Source organism: Notolepis coatsorum, assembly GCF_963971535.1.
Source record: "Notolepis coatsorum genome assembly, chromosome: 14".
In the NCBI taxonomy this organism is placed as follows: Eukaryota; Metazoa; Chordata; class Actinopteri; order Aulopiformes; family Paralepididae; genus Notolepis; species Notolepis coatsorum.
Window position 1 is genome coordinate 9,105,620 of NC_140178.1, and position 24,794 is coordinate 9,130,413.

The following is a 24,794-nucleotide window of genomic DNA, read 5'->3' on the forward strand; positions in this document are numbered from 1 at the left end:
GGAGACAGTAGGGGGGTCAGAGGGGAGACAGCAGGGGTGGTCAGAGAGGAGACAGTAGGGGTGGTCAGAGGGGAGACAGTAGGGGTGGTCAGAGAGGAGACAGTAGGGGTGGTCAGAGGGGAGACAGTAGGGGTGGTCAGAGAGGAGACAGTAGGGGTGGTCAGAGGGGAGACAGTAGGGTGGTCAGAGAGGAGACAGTAGGGGGGTCAGAGAGGAGACAGTAGGGGTGGTCAGAGAGGAGACAGTAGGGGGGGTCAGAGGGGAGACAGTAGGGGTGGTCAGAGAGGAGACAGTAGGGTGGTCAGAGAGGAGACAGTAGGGGTGGTCAGAGAGGAGACAGTAGGGGTGGTCAGAGAGGAGACAGTAGGGGTGGTCAGAGTAGAGATGTATGTAGGTCGGTCAAATGGTCAAATGTAGGTTGTGGTCAGAGTCGTTGAGTTGGGGGGGAAACCCCCTCAAACAATTCCACTCGATGCTATAATAAATTATATGACATTGAATATAGAATGAGTGACCCATATGCCCAAAAACAGCAGTGGCAATATTCATAAGGGAAGGGGGGGCGGGTTACATTTTATAGAGTGACTGACCTGCACCATGTCATGGCAATATACTACACTATATATATACACACCGACGGCGATTTTAGGTCACCGGATCCACTAACCTAAGTGTTCCCGTAAAGAGTCACCGGGACGTTCCCAGGAATGCCCCCTTCATGAGTCACACTGGAGAGTGACACCGTGCTCAGCGAATAGCAGGGGGCCACCTCAACCTCTGTCCAGTCACTCTCAGCTTCCCACCCCCCCCGTGCAGCTGACATTATACCGTGCCCTCGACCCCCCCCCCCCCCTCCCGCGGGGGTCTCACGCCCACGTAGCGACGGGCACAACAGCTCCCCCGCAAACAGCGACGCGTCCAGTTTCCCGGCACTCACAGGCATGAGTGTATGAGGGGGGGGGGGGGGGGGGGGGGGGGGGGGGGGGTACTATCATGGCAGACGGGGGGACCTGCCAAGCATTAAGATGAATCTCTCTCTCTCTCTCTCTCTCTGTGTCGGTCTCACACTCTCTCCCTCCCTCTTCATCTCCCTTTCTGGGGGTCAGTGATCCTCTTAATCGCCGAACACAAGCGAATATGACACTGGAGAGGAGAAAAAAAACCAACGTTACACCACACTGACAGAAAGTCACATGTGGAGTTAGAAGGCCCGGTCTGAACCCAGTCTACGTGAGAGGGGACTGGGGAGGGGAGGGGGGGCGTTGGCTGGGTGGCTGAACACGGTGTAAAAACGCCACCGGCGTGGGCGGGCAGCTGGTTCCCCGTTGAGTTTTGAGATGAGTGAGTGAGTGAGTGGGTGGGCGAGGGTAACCCGTTTTCCGAGCCAAAGAAGGGAAGGATGCCACAGACGACACCGACATCAGGCGCCGTGGGCCAAGCGGTGAGGGAGCGATTAAAACACTGCGACACAATGATCAACACCGCAGCCTCGCCGGGGAGAGTGGATGGAGCCGCGTCGCAGGGATCATGTTTCTCACCGTGTGTGTGTCTGTAGTCTAGTCTGTACTACTCCAGCTCTGCCTGAACTACACTCCTGTCTGTACGTCTGTCTGTCTGTTTGTTTGGGGCTGGACCTGGGGAACGGACATAAATATTGCTTAGCACAGGGTTCCCACAGACATTGCAAAATGAAATGCAAGGACTTTCAAGTACTTTTCCAAGCACTATTTTTCATTTTAAAAAGGGCATTTAAAAGGATCAAATTCACTGTTAAATGCGTTTTCTTTTTTTTTGAAATTTATTTTTGATCCAATATTTATGGCTTTCCGACAATTAAGTTACACGTTAGGAGAAAAAAAAATGCAATTTCTTGATTCAGAACAATTTGATCATGGATGAACAAAACTTTCAATGCGAATGGTTGGTTTGAATTCCAAGGACTTTTTAAGCACCTTGTTAAAAAGAATTGGCTGTTTTCAAAGTGGTTCAAAAGGGGAGTTTTGAACACGAGACTGCTCTATGAAAGCAACATATTTATGTCATTTGAACAAATTAGGAACAAATATGATCTGCCATCACACCACTTCTTTCGTTACCTATAAATTAGAAACTTTATACGTAGTCAATCCACTACATTTCCATCCCTGCCTCCAGATACATCACTGGACTCAATCCTGGAGATAAAACCTGAGCTCAAGGGAACTATGTCTAAGCTTTATATGAAAATTTTCGAGATGGAGGACTCGTCACTCTCAATAATAAAGGGGCACTGGGAAAGGGACTTTGGAATAGACATATCAGAAGAGGTGTGGTCAAGAATACTAAAAAATGTTCATGCTTCATCTATTTGTGCGAGACACAGGCTTATTCAATTTAAGATTGTACATCGGCTACATATATCCAAACTCAAACTGTCAAAAATTTTCCCTGAGGTTAGTCCTACTTGTAACAGATGCAAACAAGCCTCGGCCGGACTGTACCACACATTTTGGTCATGTCCTAGCTTAGCAGACTTCTGGTCGTCCATATTTAAGCTCTACTCAGACCTGGCAGGTCGGGTACTGGAACCGTGTCACTTCCTGGTTTCTTTTGGTGTTCTCTCCGACGACTTACATCTACCAAAAGCACAACTGAACTGCATCGCTTACTCCTCTCTTCTAGCAAGACGTCTCATTCTTATGAACTGGACAGATGAACACCCTCCCTCATTTGGCAGATGGATTTGCGATGTAATCTACCATTTAAAAGTTGAAAAGATTAAATATACTTTACGGGGATCAAGTGGGACATTTGATGTGGTGTGGCAACCCTTTATCTCGTATGTGGAACGGTCGACGACGTCTCTCACCTCCTGAAACAAGGACACTGTATAGGAACGACTCTGTAACACGAAATACTCTGAGAACTTAAATTTTTTTAATCTTTTCTCTTATTCATATATATATCCTATATATATATACATATCTTTTATTTTTGTTAATTTTTTTTTTATCTAATTATTGTTATTTTATTATTATTATTATTATTATTATTATTATTATTATTATTATTATTAATTATTATTATTATTATATAATGATATATATAATTATTAGATATTATGTTATGTATATTATTATTATATATATATATTTCTTTCTACACATTTTTTGGTGTTAATCTGGTTTCTTTTTAGTTTTGTTTTTTGTCTTTTGTTTGTTCTGTCGATAAGTGTAAGTATGTCACGTTCGTATCGTCTACTGTAATGTCTAAAAAAAAAAACAAATAAAAATATCAAATATAAAAAGAAAAGAAAATGGCTGTTTTCAAGGAATCCCAGGCCTCGACTTTTTTTCTTTACAAAATCAAGCACTTTGTGACCTTGTGTGAACCCTGTTAACAGATATAGTTAGCGTCTCACTACTACTGTTGGGTCGGAGATGAGTAGAGGGGGAACAGGAAGCGCCAGTTCCTTGGAGGTGTTGCTCATCATCATCAGCACATGCATGCAGACTATGTGGTGAGTCACTCGGTGTCCAGGAGGTTGTGGAACTTGTGGATGTATGAATAATGCTAGGGCTTGCAGTTTTCACCAAGCAGTGACCTTTAACACCCTCTCTTCTCTTCACAGTTCCTGGGCTGCCCGATTAATCAGTCGGTTTGGTCTTTGTCCACCATGACTCACTAAAGTAGTGTTCGTCAATTCAAAAAGAATTATAAAAAAAATATATTTAGTCAGTATGAAATTCAAATGTGAATCTGAATAGCGAGATCTTTTCTTTTCTTGTTTATTATTATTATAATTATATTTTTTATCTGTGGATTGTTTTGTTTCTTTGTATATGCTATGAATTATTAATTTGTGTAAATTAGGTTGTACACTGACCATCAAATAATACTTGTTTAGTTTAGGAATAGGGGGCAGGTAACTATAAGAATTATACTTCTTCCTGCTCCTTTTGCCCATGGTAGAACGGTATTTATGATTTAGTATGAAAACTGTATGATTGCATTGCTTCCATGTGGCAAATAAAACTCTGAATCTGAATCTGTAGTTAGTCAATTATTATAATTTCTTTCATTAAAAGTAATCCGCACATCCGATAAATATGCAATTTAAAGAGGTCTCTGTGTGACTGCATGTGGGAAACACAATTTACAATTAAATCAACGAATTGATTGGTCGACAAATCCGTGACCATTAGTCGGCTAGGACTATTTATTTAGTCAAGGACAACCCTGACCGGACACAAATGATCCGAATCCAGATAACCCGATAAACAGATGATCACTGGTTTCTCCTGATGATTTGCGATTTTGATCCGTCTTTGCCGTTTTCATGCAATTAAACAACTAACACTGCAAAGTGCAAAATGCCTAACACATCTTCAAACAAGCTGCTGTAAAACAAGTGTTTTTTGGTTTCAATAGCGTTGCACACCGATGAAGGCCGGTGTGTGTGTGACTGTGAACCACTTTTATGGTTTAAATAAGTCAGAAAAAAAAGGGTCTGTGAAATCTTGGACTGCATGACCTGTAGTGGACTGCGGGGGGCTCTCTCTCCAGAGTCCTGCCCTGCCAGGGTGTCGGGGTGCCGTGCGGGAGATTAGCTGTTATCAACTCTCTGCAACCGGACCCTGCTGCTCCCACGCTGTCCTGGGGGGGGGGGGGGGGGGGGGTCTGTGACGTCTGTCCACCGTTACACTCTCCTCAACATCACACGGATGACGAGGACTTTTCTCCAACTGCCTTTTTTCCCCATCCTGCCCCGCCCCGGTACACTCATACTACTGACTTGACACTTCTCTCTGGAAACCAAATAGAGTGTGTTATGGTAGTTCTGGTGCTAGAGAGGAGACAGCGTGAGTACAACACAAACTGTTCTGGTGCTAGAGAGGAGACAGCGTGAGTAAAACACAAACTGTTATGGTGCTAGAGAGGAGACAGCGTGAGTAAAACACAAACTGTTACGGTAGTTCTGGTGCTAGAGAGGAGACAGCGCGAGTACAACACAAACTGTTATGGTAGTTCTGGTGCTAGAGAGGAGACAGCGCGAGTACAACACAAACTGTTACGGTGGTTCTGGTGCTAGAGAGGCAACAGCGTGAGTACAACACAAACTGTTACGGTGCTAGAGAGGCAACAGCGTGAGTACAACACAAACTGTTACGGTAGTTCTGGTGCTAGAGAGGCAACAGCGTGAGTACAACACAAACTGTTACGGTAGTTCTGGTGCTAGAGAGGCAACAGCGTGAGTACAACACAAACTGGAGGCAATTTGTGGGCCTCCCATTTAATCTGATCAACATTTCCTACAAGCTGTAATTTTTTTATCAACTCCATTTATCATAGCTATTCTCTGCTCCGAGACCTGATCTAATCAAAGTTTTTACGCTCCGTTTTAATTGCTTCAGATGATAATATCTTGACTGAGAGGCCAGGCTGCGCAGAGGGAAGGAAGCGGAGGCTGTAGAAAGCACAAGTGAAGCCACTCTTAACAACTGGGCTCATATCAACACAACAGTTAACTACTAGGATCATATCAACACAACAGTTAACTACTAGGATCATATCAACACAACAGTTAACTAATCAGCTCATATCAACACAAGTTAACTAATCAGCTCATATCAACACAACAGTTAACTAATCAGCTCATATCAACACAACAGTTAACTAAGTACTGAGTACAGCAACTTGCAATGGGCCTGGTCTACAAGATACACTACACGACCAATGTACCCATGTACATGTCAAAATACTTCCCAAAGGTCAGTGAATACCACGATGACAATACCAGAGGGAGCTCCACAAATCATGTAAAACCCAGATTTGGCTCAAACAAGGGACTAAACACGTTTCGCAATTATGCCACATCAATGTGGAACACCCTACCCAAAGCTGTAAAGGAATGTGAATCACTACCCACTTTCAAAAACACTCTCAAAGAACACCTACGGGAGACTGCAATTCGAAACTGGCCCCTACAAATATCCTAACCCAGTTGTACAGTAAAGATCAAGTATGGCCGTGTCAGTATTCCAATGTACAGTCCCCCCCCCCCACCTCCAATGTACAGCCACACCCAACCCCACCCCACCTACCCAACCTCCTCCAATGTACAGTTTCTATGTCAAATGTATGTCAGTATTCCAATGTACAGTGTACAGTCAACACAACAGTTAACTACTAGGATCATATCAACACAACAGTTAACTACTGGGCTCATATCAACACAACTGTTAACTAATCAGCTCATATCAACACAACAGTTAACTACTGGGCTCATATCAACACAACAGTTAACTACTAGGCTCATATCAACACAACAGTTAACTAATGAGATCATATCAACACAACAGTTAACTACTAGGCTCATATCAACACAACAGTTAACTACTAGGCTCATATCAAAACAACTGTTAACTAATCGGTTCATATCAACACGACGTACCAGCATCACCATGTATTTTCATGTTTGATGTTAATCTATTGTGCAACCTTATTCACTGTACTTAAATAAATACCCCTGTGTTCTATTTAATTGAAATTGTGTTTTTAAGTTGCAGGAAACTACGGCAAATGGCTCTTTATTTGCTAATGTTTTTGCCACACTCTCAACCGCAGGTTACACCAATGTAAGCCACGTACATTTCCTGGGATTGCAATACAATCCGAGCCCTTCATGTTGAAATACTCGCTGGTGACATTTGCAAAACAAACTTTTAATAGCGTCTCTCAAATCAACGTGCGTGTGTGTTTGTGTAAAGGATCCCCTAGAGACCACTGGGTTTACTTTAGTACTGTGTGGAAACCTTACCTGTAGCCTAATACATCACTCCTGGGTTTACTTTAGTACTGTGTGGAAACCTTTGCTGTTAAACACAACATAAACAGTTTATGTGAAATATATATGTATATATGTTTTAAAGATTGTTTGTTACACAAGATATAAATGGTGCTTTTTATATAGCACTTTTATACAAAGCGCTTCACAATTTGTTCCTCACATTTGACCCATTCACTCACACATTCACACACCGACGGCGGAGGCAGCCATGCAAGGTGCCGACCTGCTCATCGGGAGCAGTTAGGGGTTAAGTGTCTCGCTCAAGGACACGTCGACAAGCTGCCCGGGAATCGAACCGGGAACCTTCCGGATTACCAGACGACTGCTCTACCTCCTGAGCCACTGTCGCCCAGAGTGAACAGGGTGCAGGTGTCCCGCCTGCCGGTCTGTAGTAACTGTAGTCCTACCATTTGGAGGTCGTCGATGCGAGCGTTAACTCCGGCTGCCATCTCCTTCCTCTCCTGGGGAGTCTCTGGACACGGGTACAGGGACGCTCGGAACCTGAAGGAATGAATGAATGGTTTAATTTCGGTCTTTGTTTACAACAAATCAAAAACACACTTGTGTGGACTTATAAAAAGAAAGAAAATCACAAATGTACATATCACACACAAAATCCAAACTCAATGACATAAAAAAGGAATAGGCTGAAGCACATGCTTAATTTTGCCTATCCTTTACAATTCTTAAAAACTAAATATATATATATATATATATATATAAAAAATAAAAAAAAATGCTGCAAGATATATCTAAAAAAAACTGTACTCCTGAATTATTTTACTTTTTAAGGCTTTTTTAAATCTTCCCCGAGAAGTACACAACTTCAACCAGTCACTAAGGCTATTCCATAGTTTAACTCCCAACATTTTAAAAACACATCTAGCTTTTACATTAGTTCTTACTTTTTTACATGTTTTAAGAATGCATAACCCTCTTAAATGATACGTTCCTTCTCTTGGTTTAAAGAGACATTGAATATAAACTGGTAGGCTTACTCAAGAGCACGAAAAATAATTTCCAACGTTTTTTATGTACACTCTACTACACATTTTAACCCGATGACCAATGGAGAGGAAGGACAATATACTTCAGCATACAGGTCGTTTCAAAAACTTGGAACAGAATTGTCTCTAAGAATTATCCAACATGTCCACTATAGGCTTACGCAGAGGGATGGACCTCCAGAGCAAGGTTACCAGAATGCCCACTAACTAATTGTAGTGCCTATGTTTATGTCTTTATACTATTACTCTGCCCATACCTCTAGCTCCCCTCCCCCATGCTGCAATGACACCCGATTGTCCCCAAGAGGATCAATAAAGGAATATCTATTAAGGGGATCAATAAAGGAATATCTATTATTATAGAGGGAGGAGGGCAGACTGAATCTGACACCAATATAGAGAAAGGAGGACAGACTGAATCTGACAAGCAATATAGAGGAAGGAGGACAGACTGAATCTGACACCAATATAGAGGAAGGAGGACAGACTGAATCTGACACCAATATAGAGGAAGGAGGACAGACTGAATCTGACAAGTAATATAGAGGAAGGAGAGAGTGATTGTAAATCCAAATTGTAGACGTGACAACTCAGTGAAACAGTAACTTTCTAGTTTTCCTGTGAGGGCAATTTCTTCAGTGGTGAAAATAATCAATAGAAGTAGAAATGTCCCTACCTTTTCTGAGGTTCAAATGTACCTCTTGAAACAACATAGTCCTTACCATATCCTATAGTAAGTCTCTTACCCTTAACATGTCCTGTAGTAGTCTAGTCCTCTTACCCTTACTATATCCTCTAGTAGTCTAGTCTCTTACTATATCCTCTAGTAGTCTAGTCTCTTACCCTTACTATATCCTCTAGTAGTCTAGTCTCTTACCCTTACTATATCCTCTAGTAGTCTAGTCTCTTACCCTTACTATATCCTCTAGTAGTCTAGTCTCTTACTATATCCTCTAGTAGTCTAGTCTCGTACCCTTACTATATCCTCTAGTAGTCTAGTCCTCTTACCCTTACTATATCCTCTAGTAGTCTAGTCTCGTACCCTTACTATATCCTCTAGTAGTCTAGTCCTCTTACCCTTACTATATCCTCTAGTAGTCTAGTCTCTTACTATATCCTCTAGCAGTCTAGTCTCTTACCCTTACTATATCCTCTAGTAGTCTAGTCTCGTACTGCTCGACTGCTACCAGACATTGACCTGGGACTTATAGGAACCCAAGGGGGACAAAGTAGACTACCCTGGTACTTTGATTAATGTATACTCAGTAGATAGTAAATTATAACACTACCTCATGCATACTGCACCTTATGTGACACTGTGAATAATGTGAATATTCCTCAGCTAGTCAGATAGTAAATTATATTGACCATATTGATCAATTGTTTACACTGCCTGTGTTGTCTTTTACTACCTGTATACTGTGTTGTTTTACTACCTGTACCCCTCCCCCCCTCCCCCCCATGCTGCTATGATGCCTGAATTTCCCCAAGGGGATCAATAAAGGAATATCTTATCTTATCTTATCTTACTATATCCTCTAGTAGTCTAGTCTCTTACCCTTACTATATCCTCTAGTAGTCTAGTCTCTTACCCTTACTATATCCTCTAGCAGTCTAGTCTCTTACCCTTACTATATCCTCTAGTAGTCTAGTCTCTTACCCTTACTATATCCTCTAGTAGTCTAGTCCTCTTACCCTTACTATATCCTCTAGCAGTCTAGTCCTCTTACCCTTACTATATCATCTAGTAGTCTAGTCTCTTACCCTTACTATATCCTCTAGTAGTCTAGTCCTCTTACCCTTACTATATCATCTAGTAGTCTCGTCTCTTACCCTTACTATATCCTCTAGTAGTCTAGTCTCTTACCCTTACTATATCATCTAGTAGTCTCGTCTCTTACCCTTACTATATCCTCTAGTAGTCTAGTCTCGTACTATATCCTCTAGTAGTCTAGTCTCTTACCCTTACTATATCATCTAGTAGTCTCGTCTCTTACCCTTACTATATCCTCTAGTAGTCTAGTCTCGTACTATATCCTCTAGTAGTCTAGTCTCTTACCCTTACTATATCCTCTAGCAGTCTAGTCTCTTACCTCTTACCCCGGCTGTGTTCTGAGTCCCCTCCTCTACTCCCTGTACACACACGACTGTGTGGCTCAGCGGAGTAGCAATACAATCGTCAAATTTGCTGACGACACAGTGGTGGTGGGCCTGATCTCTGCCAACGACGAGAGGGCCTACCTGGAAGAGGTCAAGGTCCTGGCGGGATGGTGCCAGGAAAACAGCCTCTCCCTGAACGTCAGCAAAACAAAGGAGATGATTGTGGACTTCAGGAGGTCGGGGGTCAAGGACTACAGCCCCCTCAGCATCGACGGGGCACCGGTTGAGAGAGTCAACAGCTTTAAGTACCTCGGAGCCTACATATCCGAGGACTTGACATGGACCACACACATTAACAGTGTTGTGAAGAAGGCACGACAACGCCTCTACTTCCTCAGGCGCCTAAGGAAGTTCCAAGTCAGCCAGAAGATCCTTAAGAACTTCTACTCATGTACAATAGAGAGCATCTTGACCGGCAACATCACCTCCTGGTTTGGGAATAGCACTGCACAAGACCAAAGCAGACTACAAAGAGTGACACGTTCAGCCAAACGCACAATTGGAGGGGGGCTCCCCACCCTCCAGAACATTTACTACAAGCGTTGCAAGGGCAAGGCTAAGAGAATCATTAAAGACTCCAGTCACCCGAACAACTGCCTCTTTGAACTGCTGCGGTCAGGCAAGCGATACAGGAGTCTCAAGGCGAGCACAGAAAGACTCAGAAGAAGCTTCTATCCCCAGGCCATCAGGCTGCTAAACGAACAATGAATGAACACTACACAACAACAACCACCAAACGCACATAGCACACACATCCACACGCACACACTCACTTTAAACAAACACACTGTAGCACCCACTCCACACACTTATAGCACACACCCACTTTAAACAAACACACTGTAGCACCCACTCCCCACACTTTATATTTATGGATGAAGGATTGCACTACAACTCGTACACCTTACTGTAAATTGTACCTAAAATTGTACCTCATCCCATTTCTGCTTTGCACTAGATAGTACTGTACATTAGTACACTGCATAGTATTGTATATTATATGGTAACTCAGAACATTGTACATATGTCTATACAGAACACTGTGACCTCATTTTCTTCTTCTAAATTCATGCTATATTATGTTATTATGTTATTTGATACTATCTTGTCTAGCACAGTCTCTGGAGCGTAACAGTAAGAAGCATTTTGTATGAAAGTATTCTGTACTTCTGTATGACAACTATTAAAGAACTTGAACTTGAACTTACTATATCCTCTAGTAGTCTAGTCTCTTACCATATCATCTAGTAGTCTCGTCTCTTACCCTTACTATATCCTCTAGTAGTCTAGTCTCGTACTATATCCTCTAGTAGTCTAGTCTCTTACCCTTACTATATCCTCTAGTAGTCTAGTCTCGTACTATATCCTCTAGTAGTCTAGTCTCTTACCCTTACTATATCCTCTAGTAGTCTAGTCTCTTACCCTTACTATATCCTCTAGTAGTCTAGTCTCTTACCCTTACTATATCCTCTAGTAGTCTAGTCTCTTACCCTTACTATATCCTCTAGTAGTCTAGTCTCTCACCCTTACTATATCCTCTAGTAGTCTAGTCTCGTACCCTTACTATATCCTCTAGTAGTCTAGTCTCTCACCCTTACTATATCCTCTAGTAGTCTAGTCTCTTACTATATCCTCTAGTAGTCTAGTCTCTCACCCTTACTATATCCTCTAGTAGTCTAGTCTCTTACTATATCCTCTAGTAGTCTAGTCTCTTACTATATCCTCTAGTAGTCTAGTCTCTTACTATATCCTCTAGTAGTCTAGTCTCTTACTATATCCTCTAGTAGTCTAGTCTCTTACCCTTACTATATCCTCTAGTAGTCTAGTCTCTTACCCTTACTATATCCTCTAGTAGTCTAGTCTCGTACCCTTACTATATCCTCTAGCAGTCTAGTCTCTTACCCTTACTATATCCTCTAGTAGTCTAGTCTCTTACTATATCCTCTAGTAGTCTCGTCTCTTACCCTTACTATATCCTCTAGTAGTCTAGTCTCTTACTATATCCTCTAGCGGTCTAGTCTCTTACCCTTACTATAACCTCTAGTAGTCTCGTCTCTTACCCTTACTATATCCTCTAGTAGTCTCTTACCCTTACTATATCCTCTAGTAGTCTAGTCTCTTACTATATCCTCTAGCAGTCTAGTCTCTTACCCCTCACATATCTTCTTGACCCGATTCTTCAGCTGGTCTCCCTGGAAGAAGATGATGAAGACAGACTTGTGGACCTGGTCACCCTGTGGGAGGCATCACGCAGGACGTTAGTATGAGGAGGTACAACGGCATCATATCTTTGTGCAGCTTCACACAGGGCATCAACATTGAGGTTTATTGAAGCTGTAATATTTGCTAAATCTGGAAACGGTTCCAAAAAGCTTAAAGTGCAACAGGACAAAGGGCTGCAGTGGCTCCTGTTTGGATGTAGGCATCACATGGGAAATATTAGGCCAAATAATTGGATATTTGCCCGTGTAAACACAAAACCAGGCCAAAAATGAGGGAGGAATCCCAGGAATAAAAGGTCCAAGGTACTCCGTCCCATTGTTAATATAAAACCCCCCCCCCCTTTTTTTTGGATCTTTTTCCCCCTCCTTTTTTCTCCCCTCCCAATGTTAGTCGTTATGCCAATTCCCAATCCCCTTCCTGGTCGCTGCGCACCTACCCCCTACGGTCGGTCTGGGAGAGTGGAGGCTATCACGTGCTTCCTCCGACACATGTGTAGCCAATCAATCGCTTCTTTTCACCTGGCAGCGCGGACTCTCACTGAGAGGGTGTAACGTGTGGAAGGATCACACTACCCCCCTTAGATCCTTTCCTCGCTGAGCAGGCGCCCCGACCGAACTGTAGGAGTCGCTGTTTACAACGACCAGGACCCACCCACCAGCTTTCCCACCCTCTAATACTGCCAATTGTGTTAGTATGAACGACCAGCCAAGCTGGTAGCAATGCCGAGAGCTGGGCTCGAACCCAGCATCTCCTGCACTAGTGGCGAGCGCCTTGCCCACTGCGCCACTTAGCCAGATTTTTTTTTATTTTTTTTTATTTAAAAAATAAGCTTTTATTCATATAGAATGGCAGGAAAACATGGCACCCACACATTGCAGCCCACTGGTCTTCATCAGAGAACCATTTACACTCGGGGAAATAACCAATTGTTTGGCCTATTATCTCTGTTAAGCCGGGGGGGACCCTGCTGTTTTGATCATAAATCAATCAATACAGACCGTATAAATTAATGTTGTGTTTCTTTTTCAAATGTAGGCAAGAGTAAAGACCTTAACCCTATCAAAACAGCAGTCAAAGTGTATATTTTTTGTTTGTTTTAGTTTGTTTACCGATGTTTTTACCGATGTTTTTACGATTTACAGAAAATAAGAATTTATCGGAAAAATGCAAATTTTATCTCTCGTTAAAAGAATAAACGCAAGGAAATGACTAAATCCAGATGTAACACTGCCATTTGAAAGAGGAGCTTTTCCCCTATCCATAGATGTATGATTTGGCCATAATAAGGTCAAGGTCAAATATGAATTTATAATTAAAATTAATTATAATTTATTACTGTATCTACAAATCATTCCGTTTAATCATCCTCCCTTTATTAATTTGCTTAGATTCTTTGTACACTTGATCTCAAGAAGGTGCTGAATGAGCTTTTCATGGTGTTATTCACCGGCTATAAGATGCTATAAAAAACATAATTTATATTCTCCTTTGTTTCATCACAATTTACCCATAAACCTAGTGATGCACCGATGTGAAAATTGTGGCCGATACCGATAACCGATATTAATATTGCTGTTCTGGCCGATACCGATATTTACCGATATCGATATCTCTGTATAGAAAACACTTTTTTATGATAATCAAATAAAGAGCTATTTTCCAAAACGCATAATTTCTTTACTTTTGTAACTTATTTTCAGAAATGACTGATATTTTGAAACTATTTAAGGCAAAAACATGTAACATGTTTTTTTTTTAATATCGGCCCTATCTTGATATCGGACCGATACCGATGTGTAAAAAAACTGCCATATCGGCCGATATTATATCGGCGGCCAATATATCGTGCATCACTACATAAACCCCAATATTGATGCACTATGGAAATATGGGAATCTAGCCAAGGATTTAGATAAATCCCAGACTGTAAAATACTGTAATACTGACCGAGACGGGGTCCTCCAGGGGCTCCTCGATGTCGGCCTGCCTCAGGAACACGTTGCCGCGGCAAACCCTCCACAGCATCCTCTCAAACGTGGGGATCCGCTCCCTGCCGATCACCCCGGCAACAAACCTACAGCAGGACAACACATTTAATACGCTCCCTGCCAATCACCCCGGCTACAAACCTACAGCAGGACAACACGTTTAATACGCTCCCTGCCGATCACCCCGGCAACAAACCTACAGCAGGACAACACGTTTAATACGCTCCCTGCCGATCACCCCGGCTACAAACCTACAGCAGGACAACACGTTTAATACGCTCCCTGCCGATCACCCCGGCAACAAACCTACAGCAGGACAACACGTTTAATACGCTCCCTGCCGATCACCCCGGCAACAAACCTACAGCAGGACAACACGTTTAATACGCTCCCTGCCGATCACCCCGGCTACAAACCTACAGCAGGACAACACGTTTAATACGCTCCCTGCCGATCACCCCGGCAACAAACCTACAGCAGGACAACACGTTTAATACGCTCCCTGCCGATCACCCCGGCAACAAACCTACAGCAGGACAACACGTTTAATACGCTCCCTGCCGATCAACCGAGTTGCAATTAAATCATAATTATAATTTCTGATGTATACAGTATAATAAAGAGACAATCACGTACATAAATGTGAGTACAATTACACTATTTATAATCAACACACCAATTTCAGGGCATGTTATGGACTTTCTGGGGCAGTCTTTGTACCGAGTATGTTCATTTCCAACCCTGTTTACAAGTAGCTAATCTGAATCACTAATGTGCAGTGATGTAGGGGGACCAGCTCGCCAACTCTGAGCATAGGTCACTAACTCTGTCTGGAGGTTAAGGGGCAACAACACGACCGCCAGCTGAAATAGGAACTAACGTCCCTGACGACTAAAGGCTGTCACTTTTTAAAAATAGGAACTGCCGTCGCTAACTAGGGCTGTCACATAAAAAAAGGAAACGCCTGCGTGGAGGAACCGGGAGATAAATAAGACTTGCAGAAAGATCGCAAAGCAGCACATATGTGGAGCAAGCGGGCCCCTTTTTACCTATGAATTTACTTTATGATATTACTTTACTTTATTATTACCGACTCACATTAATCGGAGACACTGGAAAGCTGAAATACAGCTCAAACAAACAGTCTATGAATCCCCACAGTCACTTTCTAATTTATTGTTAATTAGAGATGGGCAAAACTCACAAAACTACTATTCAATAGTCACCGGGAACTATTCAAATACTAAATCGAACCCCCCCCCCCCCCCCTCCCTTTCTGTCCTCCCAGCTGTTAACACTTTCAGTGCCCAGCAGGGGGCGCACATTTAGTGCTTGAATGCCCACCATCCACTGCAATGTTAGCATTAATATCGCCTAATCTATGTTTTAAATTATGGCTATGTGTCTAATCTGCCCGTCGCATTATCAATGACTCATTTCCAGTCAACATTGTCGAAGCGGATTGTTTTTTGGTTCATTTCCGTTTTATAGCATTTTGAAAAGACCTCATTTCGGAAAAATTTAATATTCCATGATAATCGCCATGTACTGTAATATTCTAGAACGTTGTCATTTCGGCCTATTTATGAATCGTTTTCAAATAAACGCTAGATTATCGATAGTATATGTGTACGTGTGCACGCTGGTGCCGCAAGCTGTAAATCGATTCTCTCCGTTCCTGATCGATCTTACAGTCAAACAGCCATATCACATTATAGGAGAAAAGCTTATATCTCCGTGAAAACGGGTCTGATTATCCTAAGACTGGTCAAATAGATTCCTTACCTGAGATCAGATGGTATCCAAATGGATTATTCCAATTCCTGATCGCCATTCCAAAAATCGATCCTTTTATTGATCCCACGCGTATACTCTAAAACACATATTACACGCTGTGCTGAGGCTCCAGAATTAATCTGATCGGCTCCGGTTACATGCGTGAGAAGTAAAATGTGGATTCCGGAGGGTTTTTTTCTCATCCATTTTCATCGAGTCCAGTCCAAAATGGTGCATTACCATCTGGGAGACGATAGGGGGCGCTTTTTTCACATATGAGCGCCTGGCGGGGCAGGATTACCAACGGTAGACTCTGTTGATGAAATATGAATTCAGATCGCTAATAAAAAATGTATCCGAGAATTCACGTGATGGGCATTCACGAGCTGATAACCCGAGAAATCTCGTGATGGGCATTCAATGTGTTAATAGACTGTTATGCTACCTGGCTAGCGAGCTGTACCCAGCATGCCGTTCAGCGGTGTAACAGTAATGTAGGGTACCCTCTCAATACATTACACTACACGGTGTAGTTGCCGGTAAAAACAAGGGAACATTTATTTTTGGAGACACAAAACGATATTCGCATAAACTATTCGACCCCTATTGTTAATGGAGTGACCCCCCCCCTTATAGTGACATATCAGAATTAACCCCTTGTTCTCTGGTCCACAGCTTTGAGAGAAAGAGTGTCTGTTCCTCTTCCTGGTCACTTTTTACACTTATTACTGTACATTTTACTGTATATCTCTGTATATTTGTGTCTGTATATTTTATATTTAAGATTTTAGAATGTATATACATAACAGAATGTATATCCCGGACCGTATTTAATTATTATTATTTTTATATTAGTATATATACTTATTTTAGTCTTATTGACTACCTAAGTGTTTATCGTTTACTGTGAGCGATCTGTAGTGCCGAATTTCCCTCGGGGATAAATAAAGGATTTCTATTCTATTCTATTCTGTTCACAAACCCTGAATGAAGCGTTTACGATCACAGGGATGAATACCGTGAGCTTTTAAGTAATTGGCCTCCCTAAGCAGGGGGGGGGGGGGCTTGAGCTGGTGTGTGGGAAGCGATTGGCCGGCCGGTCGTAGGACTCCGCCCCCCCCGGGGACCAGATGGTTAGTGATGGTCATGAGACTCCGCCCCCGGGACCAGATGGCTAGTAATCATGACACAGAACTGGAGCTGCTCTCCAGGGAAGGACCTAATCCAGGCGGCTCCGGTCAGACTCACCCCAGCCTCAGGGGAGCTGCTCGGTTGGGCTCGTTGGGGTCCAGCAGGGTGGACGACTCCTCCAGCAGACTGGGATCCTCCATCTGAGAAGTGTGAGAGTTTTACATCAGTTTAAAATGGCGACGTTACTCATTACTATGAAAATGTTTATGATCATGACTGGGTTGTGAACTTTGATATTGAAGAGTACGGCCCGGCAGATTTCAAATCGACGGATGACTTCAGTTCAGGATATTAACGGCGGCGATTACAGCGGCTAACCCGGGCAGAACCCTGGCTGGTACACGGCACACGAGGAATCTGACTAGGGCAATAATTGATAGAACAAGCAACACACAGACACACACAAATGTCAATGTTTTACCCAAATAGAATCTCATGAGAACTTGTAAAAAGGGTGTAAGCGACATTGTAAGTTAACCCAGCGCTGCTCGTGGAAGCAGTGGAGCGGAATAGATGTGGGTCAAAGGTCGAGGCAGGCTAGGCTTGTATCGGAGACAGAAGGAATAGTGTTTACATCAGATAACGTGAATGGCTGGCGGTAGAGTAAACAGCACTGTGGAATAGAAGCTATGGGTGTTTACACTTCCCCCCCCCTCTGTAACGAGCGTATGATGAAAACCAAGTGGATTGTGAAACATGCGATTGTCCATAGGGAAACAGATATCGTCATGCATGATAGCATGTACAATAGTGCTGTATATACCATATATATATAGAGCATAATATATATATATATATATATATACACACACTGTACTATATCCATATCTATCTGAATATACCTGCATATAATCCTTCTATATACACCTGCATATAACCCATATAACTATGATGTACAATAATGATGTATACCATATATTGTATTTTTTATTTACATATACATATACCGGTATTTATTCTTACCATATTATATACTGTGTATATATATATATATATATATATATATATATATATATTCATCCACATCAGTGGATCATTTATATATTTTATACCCAGTTTAATCACCTAGAAACCCATTTATGAGCGCAAACACCATCTAGCCATTTCAAACCTGCTGGCTCTTTTTTTACCCATGAAGTCTTGAAAGAACAATGGCGATCATGTCGTTCAAATCAAAGTCACTTAAAATGGGGCACGTCGTCAAAAGAAACAACAGCAGCGATTTATTTTTTTACACACAATCTCACACACGTCCAAAAACTCTAAACACGTTTTTGCACACGTTGATTTAGCTCGGCGGTTATTGAGAGTAAATTAGTTTGAATCTTGGCCACCGGCGATGTCATCTGGGACATTGAATCCCTGCGTTGTGTTAATTACAACTCAATGAAATGATAGCAGTCCCTATAAAGACAAGGTATTGCTTTTTTCATCTACAACATTTCATGGAGCTGTAATTAACACAACACAATCTATTATCTATTCATTCATCCATTTATTCTTACACATTTGCACTACCTCTTCTACCTAACTTTTGCATTTTGTACATTTTAGTTTTGTAGTGTTTGGTCTTTATTCTTTTTTCCCCCCACTTTTTCTCCTAATTTTTTTTTCTTCAATTTTTCTCCCATCCCAATTCCACTGTGCCAATTCTTCCCTCCCCTGTCTTGAACATTGCTCGCATATGCCCCCCACTGGCCTGGTTGTAGGGAGGATAGAAGCCTTGCATCACGTGTCCCCTCCGGTACACGAGGAGGCAGCCCGTCACATCTTTTCACCTGCCAGCGCGGACTCTCATTGGCGAGGTGTAACGTGTGGGAGGCTCACGCTGCCCCCGATACTTCCTGTCTCTGCTGTGCAGGCGTCCCCCAACCGACCTGTAGGAGTCGCTGTCCACAACGTCCAGACTACCACCCTTCGACTTCCACCCGCTAACTCAGCCAATTGAGTTAGTATGACGGCCGGCCCAAGCCGGCGGCAACGCCGACAGCCGGAGTCAAATGGTCTTTATTCTTTTAACTTTATTTACTGTATGAAGCACAATCTCAGGATGCTCATACAGAACCACACATGTCACTGTAATGTACATGTACCTTATAATGTGACAAATAAAACAAAACGTCCTCGATGACATCACTGCTGGTGGCCATTATTCAAACCCATTTACCCTCAATAACCGTCAAACTAAATGAACGTGTGCAAAAGAGTTTCGGGAGCCGTGTGCGAGAGACCATGCGCAAAATAAACCGGCGTTTGAATTTGGCGAGGCGCCCCCCCGCAACAGGGATCGTACATACAGTGAGAGGGATCACCTCGTCAAAGAATTGCTGCGTTCGACGCAGGATGTGCTTGAGCTCCGTCAGCTCCAGGAAGTTCTTCTTCAGGGCTTCCTGGTTGGTGTTTATCTCCTTCAGCTCGTTCTCCAGCTTCTCGAAGGTGGCCTGAGGACACACACACACACAGATGACATCAGCGGGATGCACGTCACGGTAATGATGAGTTAGGGCTGGGTGATATGGCCTAAAAATAAAATCTCAGATTTTTTTTTATCCGATTTACGATTTTAAATCGATTTTTTTCTCTCTTTTATTTGACACATCAAACCAAGATGAAATTCCCTATTGGGATTGAAGTGCAAACCTAACTTTCACCAATATTCAATTAAAAAATATATATAATAATTATTAGGGCTGTCAGTTTATCGCGTTAATTAGATTAATTAATTACACAGCAAATTATCGCATTATGAAAATTAACTCAAAATTAATTACAAAAAATATATATTTTTTCTATTTTTTTTTTACTATTCTTTCTATTTTTTTTATCTCATTCATTCCATAAGAACGTAGAATACACATTTACAGACTTTTTTATGGTCCATTTGCATGTTCTTGATATCTAATTCTAGGGACATCTATGGATCTCAGGGAATGTATTCCCAGTGTCAGAAATACTGTGTCTGTTACTAGGCTGAGTAAATTGTAATGAACCAAAGGAGAATATCAATAAAAAAAAATGTATCTTTGACTGTGAATAACACCATGCTCGTCCCGGACGAGAAGACAAAGAGAAGACCTTATAGTCACCTCCAGGTCGATCATGTCTCTGGGGAACGGGACCTCTGGGTTTTCTCCCGTGTCCAAGATGGGGATGTTGGCCTTCTTGATCTCCTTCTCCACGAACCCTGCGTGAGAAAGAGTCAGCGGTTCCGATCGATCCGGGGGGACGTTATCCACAGAGCAGGTGTAGAACGTGTGGATTTAGCTTCGTTTATTTGCAGAAGGATATTAATGTGGGAAGAGCGATGTTACAGATCTGTCGATTAAATCTGATGAGTCATCAAAATCCTATGAGTTTTAGTCTCGTACTGAGAAGCTCTTTAGTGGAGGAGTCCTACTGAGAAGCTCTTTAGTGGAGGACAGTCCTAACAGCTCACTCACTCAGCTTGCGATCCATCTCCTCACATCGTCGCACTTCATTAACAAACTTGCGCTGGAACACGTTCACGTCGGGATTCAACTGAAAGAAAAGACATTAATAAATACATTTTTAAAAATGTATATAAAAGGATATAACGTTTCAAGTACATCATCATCAATGTTTTTAGACACCAACATGATTATAGTATTACAATTGAAACATTAAGTTTATAGTTGGCCAATATGATATGATAGCATTTACAACAAGCCACAATTAACAGGTATTGGATATGTCTTTTGACGGAAGCCTTAGATTAGCCTTTCAATCAACTTTCCCCCCCCATTCGATTATACTTTTCCAGAATGCCAAGACCGGGAACCGTTCCCCCCCACAAATATCTAATAGTTCCCACGTTTTATAAAAAACTATCGGGTGAACAGTTCGCCCCTTTGTCTCAGCCCACCGGGCATTCTATAGCGATGTTAGTTTCACTCAGGGCTTAGCTCCCTCATGCACGGAGCGTGGAGTCAGCTGTGTGCACATGATCACCATGATGCAGAAGAGGTATGTGCTTCCTCCTCCATCAGACTGATCCGACAGCTTCGGTTACCGCAGTAACCAAAACCAACGGACCACAGTTCCAGTTTATATCTATCGTGTTTTTTTGTTATCCTACTTATAGTAAGAGCCACATCGGCATACCGCGTCACCTGGGGGTGGATGGAGAGCGATCAGTCAATAAGACGAGGCAAAAAGCAAGGATAACAAATCAATTAAAACACGTACAACTTGATCGACAAAGGTTGGAGATCAAGGTTTTAAAGGGGAACTATCTTATAAATGGCCTTTTTGAGTGTTTAGCATTGTTTCCTAGCTATGTGAACTTATATTAATATGATCTATGTCTCAAAATTCTCATATTGGCGCATTCTTCCAATTCTCCTCTCACAATATTCACCCTCACTGAACTGAGTCATTTGAAAATGTGATGATTTGTGATGTCAGAAAGACACCGCTGCATGTTAATGTTCAGGCGGCGGCGCTGCGCAGTGGTTTAGGAGCCCAGGCTCAAAACAGCTCGAGATCTTGAGGTAGAAAAATGCTGTTTTTGAGGACTTGATTAGAAATACAAAACAACGAATAAGAAAAATATATATATTACAGAGGTGTTCCATAGACTCACAGGAATTGTGTAAAAGTGCCCAAATAGTGAAAGAAATAGTAAAATAGTTCCCCTTTAAACTCTGCAACAGAGGGGAGAATCTCACGCTTTAAAAACTGTTGGAGTTCATTCCATGAGCTAGAGGGGCATCATAGCAAAATGCAGATTCAGAGCAAACTCTGGGGACCTTAAGGACCAGCCAGTCACTAGAACGGATTCCATACGTTCCAAAATGCCATTCCAATAATAATGATGTAGTATAAGGAGGTTGCTTACCAATAAGGGCCTTAAAAATGAACAAATACCAGCGTTTGTTGCGCCTCTCCGTCAGAGTGGGCCAACCAACATTCTCATAAAGGACACAGTGATGAGTCATATCTATCATCATTAGTGATGAATCTGAGGACAGAGTGACAGACGGTCCAACGATTTAAGGGAGTTGAGGCCGCAGCATGCCTATAGATTACATCACCATATAGTCCAAGACTGATACAAAAAAACTGCTTGGACAACTCTCTCCTACCAATCAAAAGGAAATAGGTTCAACTTTGCACTGTGTGTGTGTTGGAGGGAGCAACATGTATGTGGTGAAAAAAAAAAAGCTGTGAGGAGTATAAACACTGTGACGCATCGTAAAAAGAATTCAGTTCCAAGTCCAGAGAGTATGAGTTTAAAAACAATTCATTCTTTCACTTCACGTGAAAACATAAACCGGTACCAGTTACCGGATTATAGATTGTTGTAAATATACATTCCGCGAGCTCACTCACTCTTCGCTCCTTAAATGTCATTGTCAACACGGGTGAAAAGGTGAATGAAATCCCATATGAACACCACTATTACCGGCCAAGGCCCCAGTGAACACGCCCACCACCTAAAGTGACAGTACAACTAACAATACAACACCATAAAGAATACTAAAACGTACATATATGCCTCCTACACTGTTGAAAACCTGCACACCGCGACAGAAACGAAAGGGCACCCAGCCAGGTAGGAGGAGGACAATGGAGGAACAGTTTATGAAGAGAGACAATATCCAGAATTTCCAGAAATATCTGTACTTTTCCAACCAGGTGGAACTATCGGGTATCTAGGGCTGTACCGAATGCTTCGAAGCTTCGATCATAATGTTGACATTCGAATTTTAAATCAACATTCGAATTTTTTTATAAATCTTTTTTAATAAACCATGTATCATAAATGATGTAGCCTATCTGCATCCGCTTGGCACTCGGCGCTCCATCTAATCAAGAGTCCAAGACGTCACCATCACTTTTGTACCAACCGTGCCCTTATTGGATTATTTATGTTGACGAAACTGATGAGTTATATTCATTAAAGAAAGTTGATTTAATAAAAAAAAAATACTAATTTAATCAGATTAACCACTTTATTCAAATTGAGGATTTAGTTTGATATAAAAAAAAAATTTGGATTACGTCATAAAATATTAAACAGTTTTTAATATGACGACAGACATTCGAAGCTTCGTTCGAATACTTCAATAGAAGCTTTGAATGTTAAAAAATGACATTCTATACAGCCCTACGGGTCTCTAAACAATCTAACGAACATTAGCCGTTCTTATGCTTCTACTCCTCTCTCAAAAACCCCGTGCCTGTTTCGCTCTCATCTTACGGGATTTCCCCCGAAACGTCTAGCAGTTGCATTTGCAAACCTGCGATCTGTTCCCGGGAAGCCGCGTTAGATTGGGGCTCCGGGCTGGAGGAGGAGGAAGAGGAGACGGGAAAGAGGCGTAGTGGTGGTGGTGGTACTCACGTCACGGAACTGCACCATGCCGATCTCTCCCAGCTCGCTGACGCAGCAGTAGGCGGCCTCCGACTGGAGGAAGAGCTGCGCCAGGGTCATGTCCTCGCTACGAAAGAGCTCCCCCATGGTGGCGAAGGGAACTGCGGTTCGGCGCGCAACTCAACCACACGTCCTCTGGGGGTCAAGAGAGGGTTAAACATGTCAAGACTCGTATCAGTATTACAATATCCTTTTTGAGATATAGTCTTTACATTTAGTCATTTAGCTGAACGCTTTTATCCAAAGCGACTTACGAGTTGTGTACAACAAGTCAGCAGGAAGGGTACAACTCTGTCGGCTAAGGGTCAGTAACATTGTTCGTCAAACTGTGAGTCCTACAGTCTTGAGTCCTACAGTCTTGAGTGCATAGTAGTATAGAGACATATTAGCATAGTAGGTAGTAATATAGGCAAGGTAGATTACTTAGTAGCAAAGTGCGTAATAGTAAAAGACAGTACTACAAAGTAGTTTGGCTTTTAATTTCAGATATAGATTGAAGAACTGTGTTTTTAGTCGACGGCAGAGAATTCCCAGAGGGGTTTCGGCTGTCCCGACACAGTGGTGGCAAGGTCTTTGGTTACGAGTCTTTGGTTAGAATATTATGTTTCCTTTTCATGTAGTTTGAAACTCTTTTAGTGAGCTAATATTGTTGGAATACGTTTACCTGCTACGTAGTCTAACTGTAGCCCTGTGGCAACAATCTCCTGTTGGGACGTCCCAGTGATAGTCAATCCCCTTTGTATATATGGACATTGTGTTCTTTCACACTGCAAAATCTATTCGATTTGCAGCCTAGGCCAATAAAGTCACAAGCCGTCTTTCTGGGCGGAACGCGCGGGTGTTCTCGCAGAATGTATAGCATCCTTGTCGTAGACGGCGGCCGCTTGCAACCTTGTACATTCCCCACTTTCCTCCGCAATGCAAACTAATGTCCTGAGCCCTAATGAAGGGTCTGTACCAGTGGTGTGATAGTTTAACACTGCTGTGTGGAGATGGCATGTGACCCCCCCCCAAATCTTACAGCTCCCCACCATGCCGCTGATCACATGATCATTGGAGGAATTCTGTTACGTGGGAAATAATCTGGTGGATTGGCCTATTGAGAAAAAACAAACAAATCTAGGCCGTTTAGCTTCTACTACTGTGGATAAGCCATGATGATACATAAGATGAAACGCCGGTTGTTTAAAAAACAAGTGTATATTTGGCGAGCATTCAATAATCGA

General features: G+C 42.4%; 1 protein-coding gene across 4 annotated transcripts in view; it reads right to left on the reverse strand.

The window, feature by feature from the left end:
• Positions 1 to 24,794, reverse strand: part of atp6v0a1a (ATPase H+ transporting V0 subunit a1a) — an 85,050-nt gene that overhangs the window by 58,671 nt on the left and 1,585 nt on the right. For 2 of the 4 annotated variants that reach the window (XM_084329915.1, XM_084329913.1), the window contains exons 2-9: positions 23,539 to 23,703; positions 20,615 to 20,693; positions 20,261 to 20,358; positions 19,487 to 19,615; positions 17,232 to 17,314; positions 14,167 to 14,293; positions 12,148 to 12,230; positions 7,237 to 7,330 (exon numbers count right to left, since the gene is read on the reverse strand). In XM_084329915.1, coding sequence (XP_084186041.1) covers positions 7,237 to 7,330; positions 12,148 to 12,230; positions 14,167 to 14,293; positions 17,232 to 17,314; positions 19,487 to 19,615; positions 20,261 to 20,358; positions 20,615 to 20,693; positions 23,539 to 23,655 — 810 coding nt within the window. In that variant the 5' untranslated portion in view covers positions 23,656 to 23,703. Of the gene's footprint in view, positions 1 to 7,236; positions 7,331 to 12,147; positions 12,231 to 14,166; positions 14,294 to 17,231; positions 17,315 to 19,471; positions 19,616 to 20,260; positions 20,359 to 20,614; positions 20,694 to 23,538; positions 23,704 to 24,794 lie in introns of all 4 variants that reach the window. The other 2 variants (XM_084329914.1, XM_084329912.1) reach the window with 1 other exon arrangement.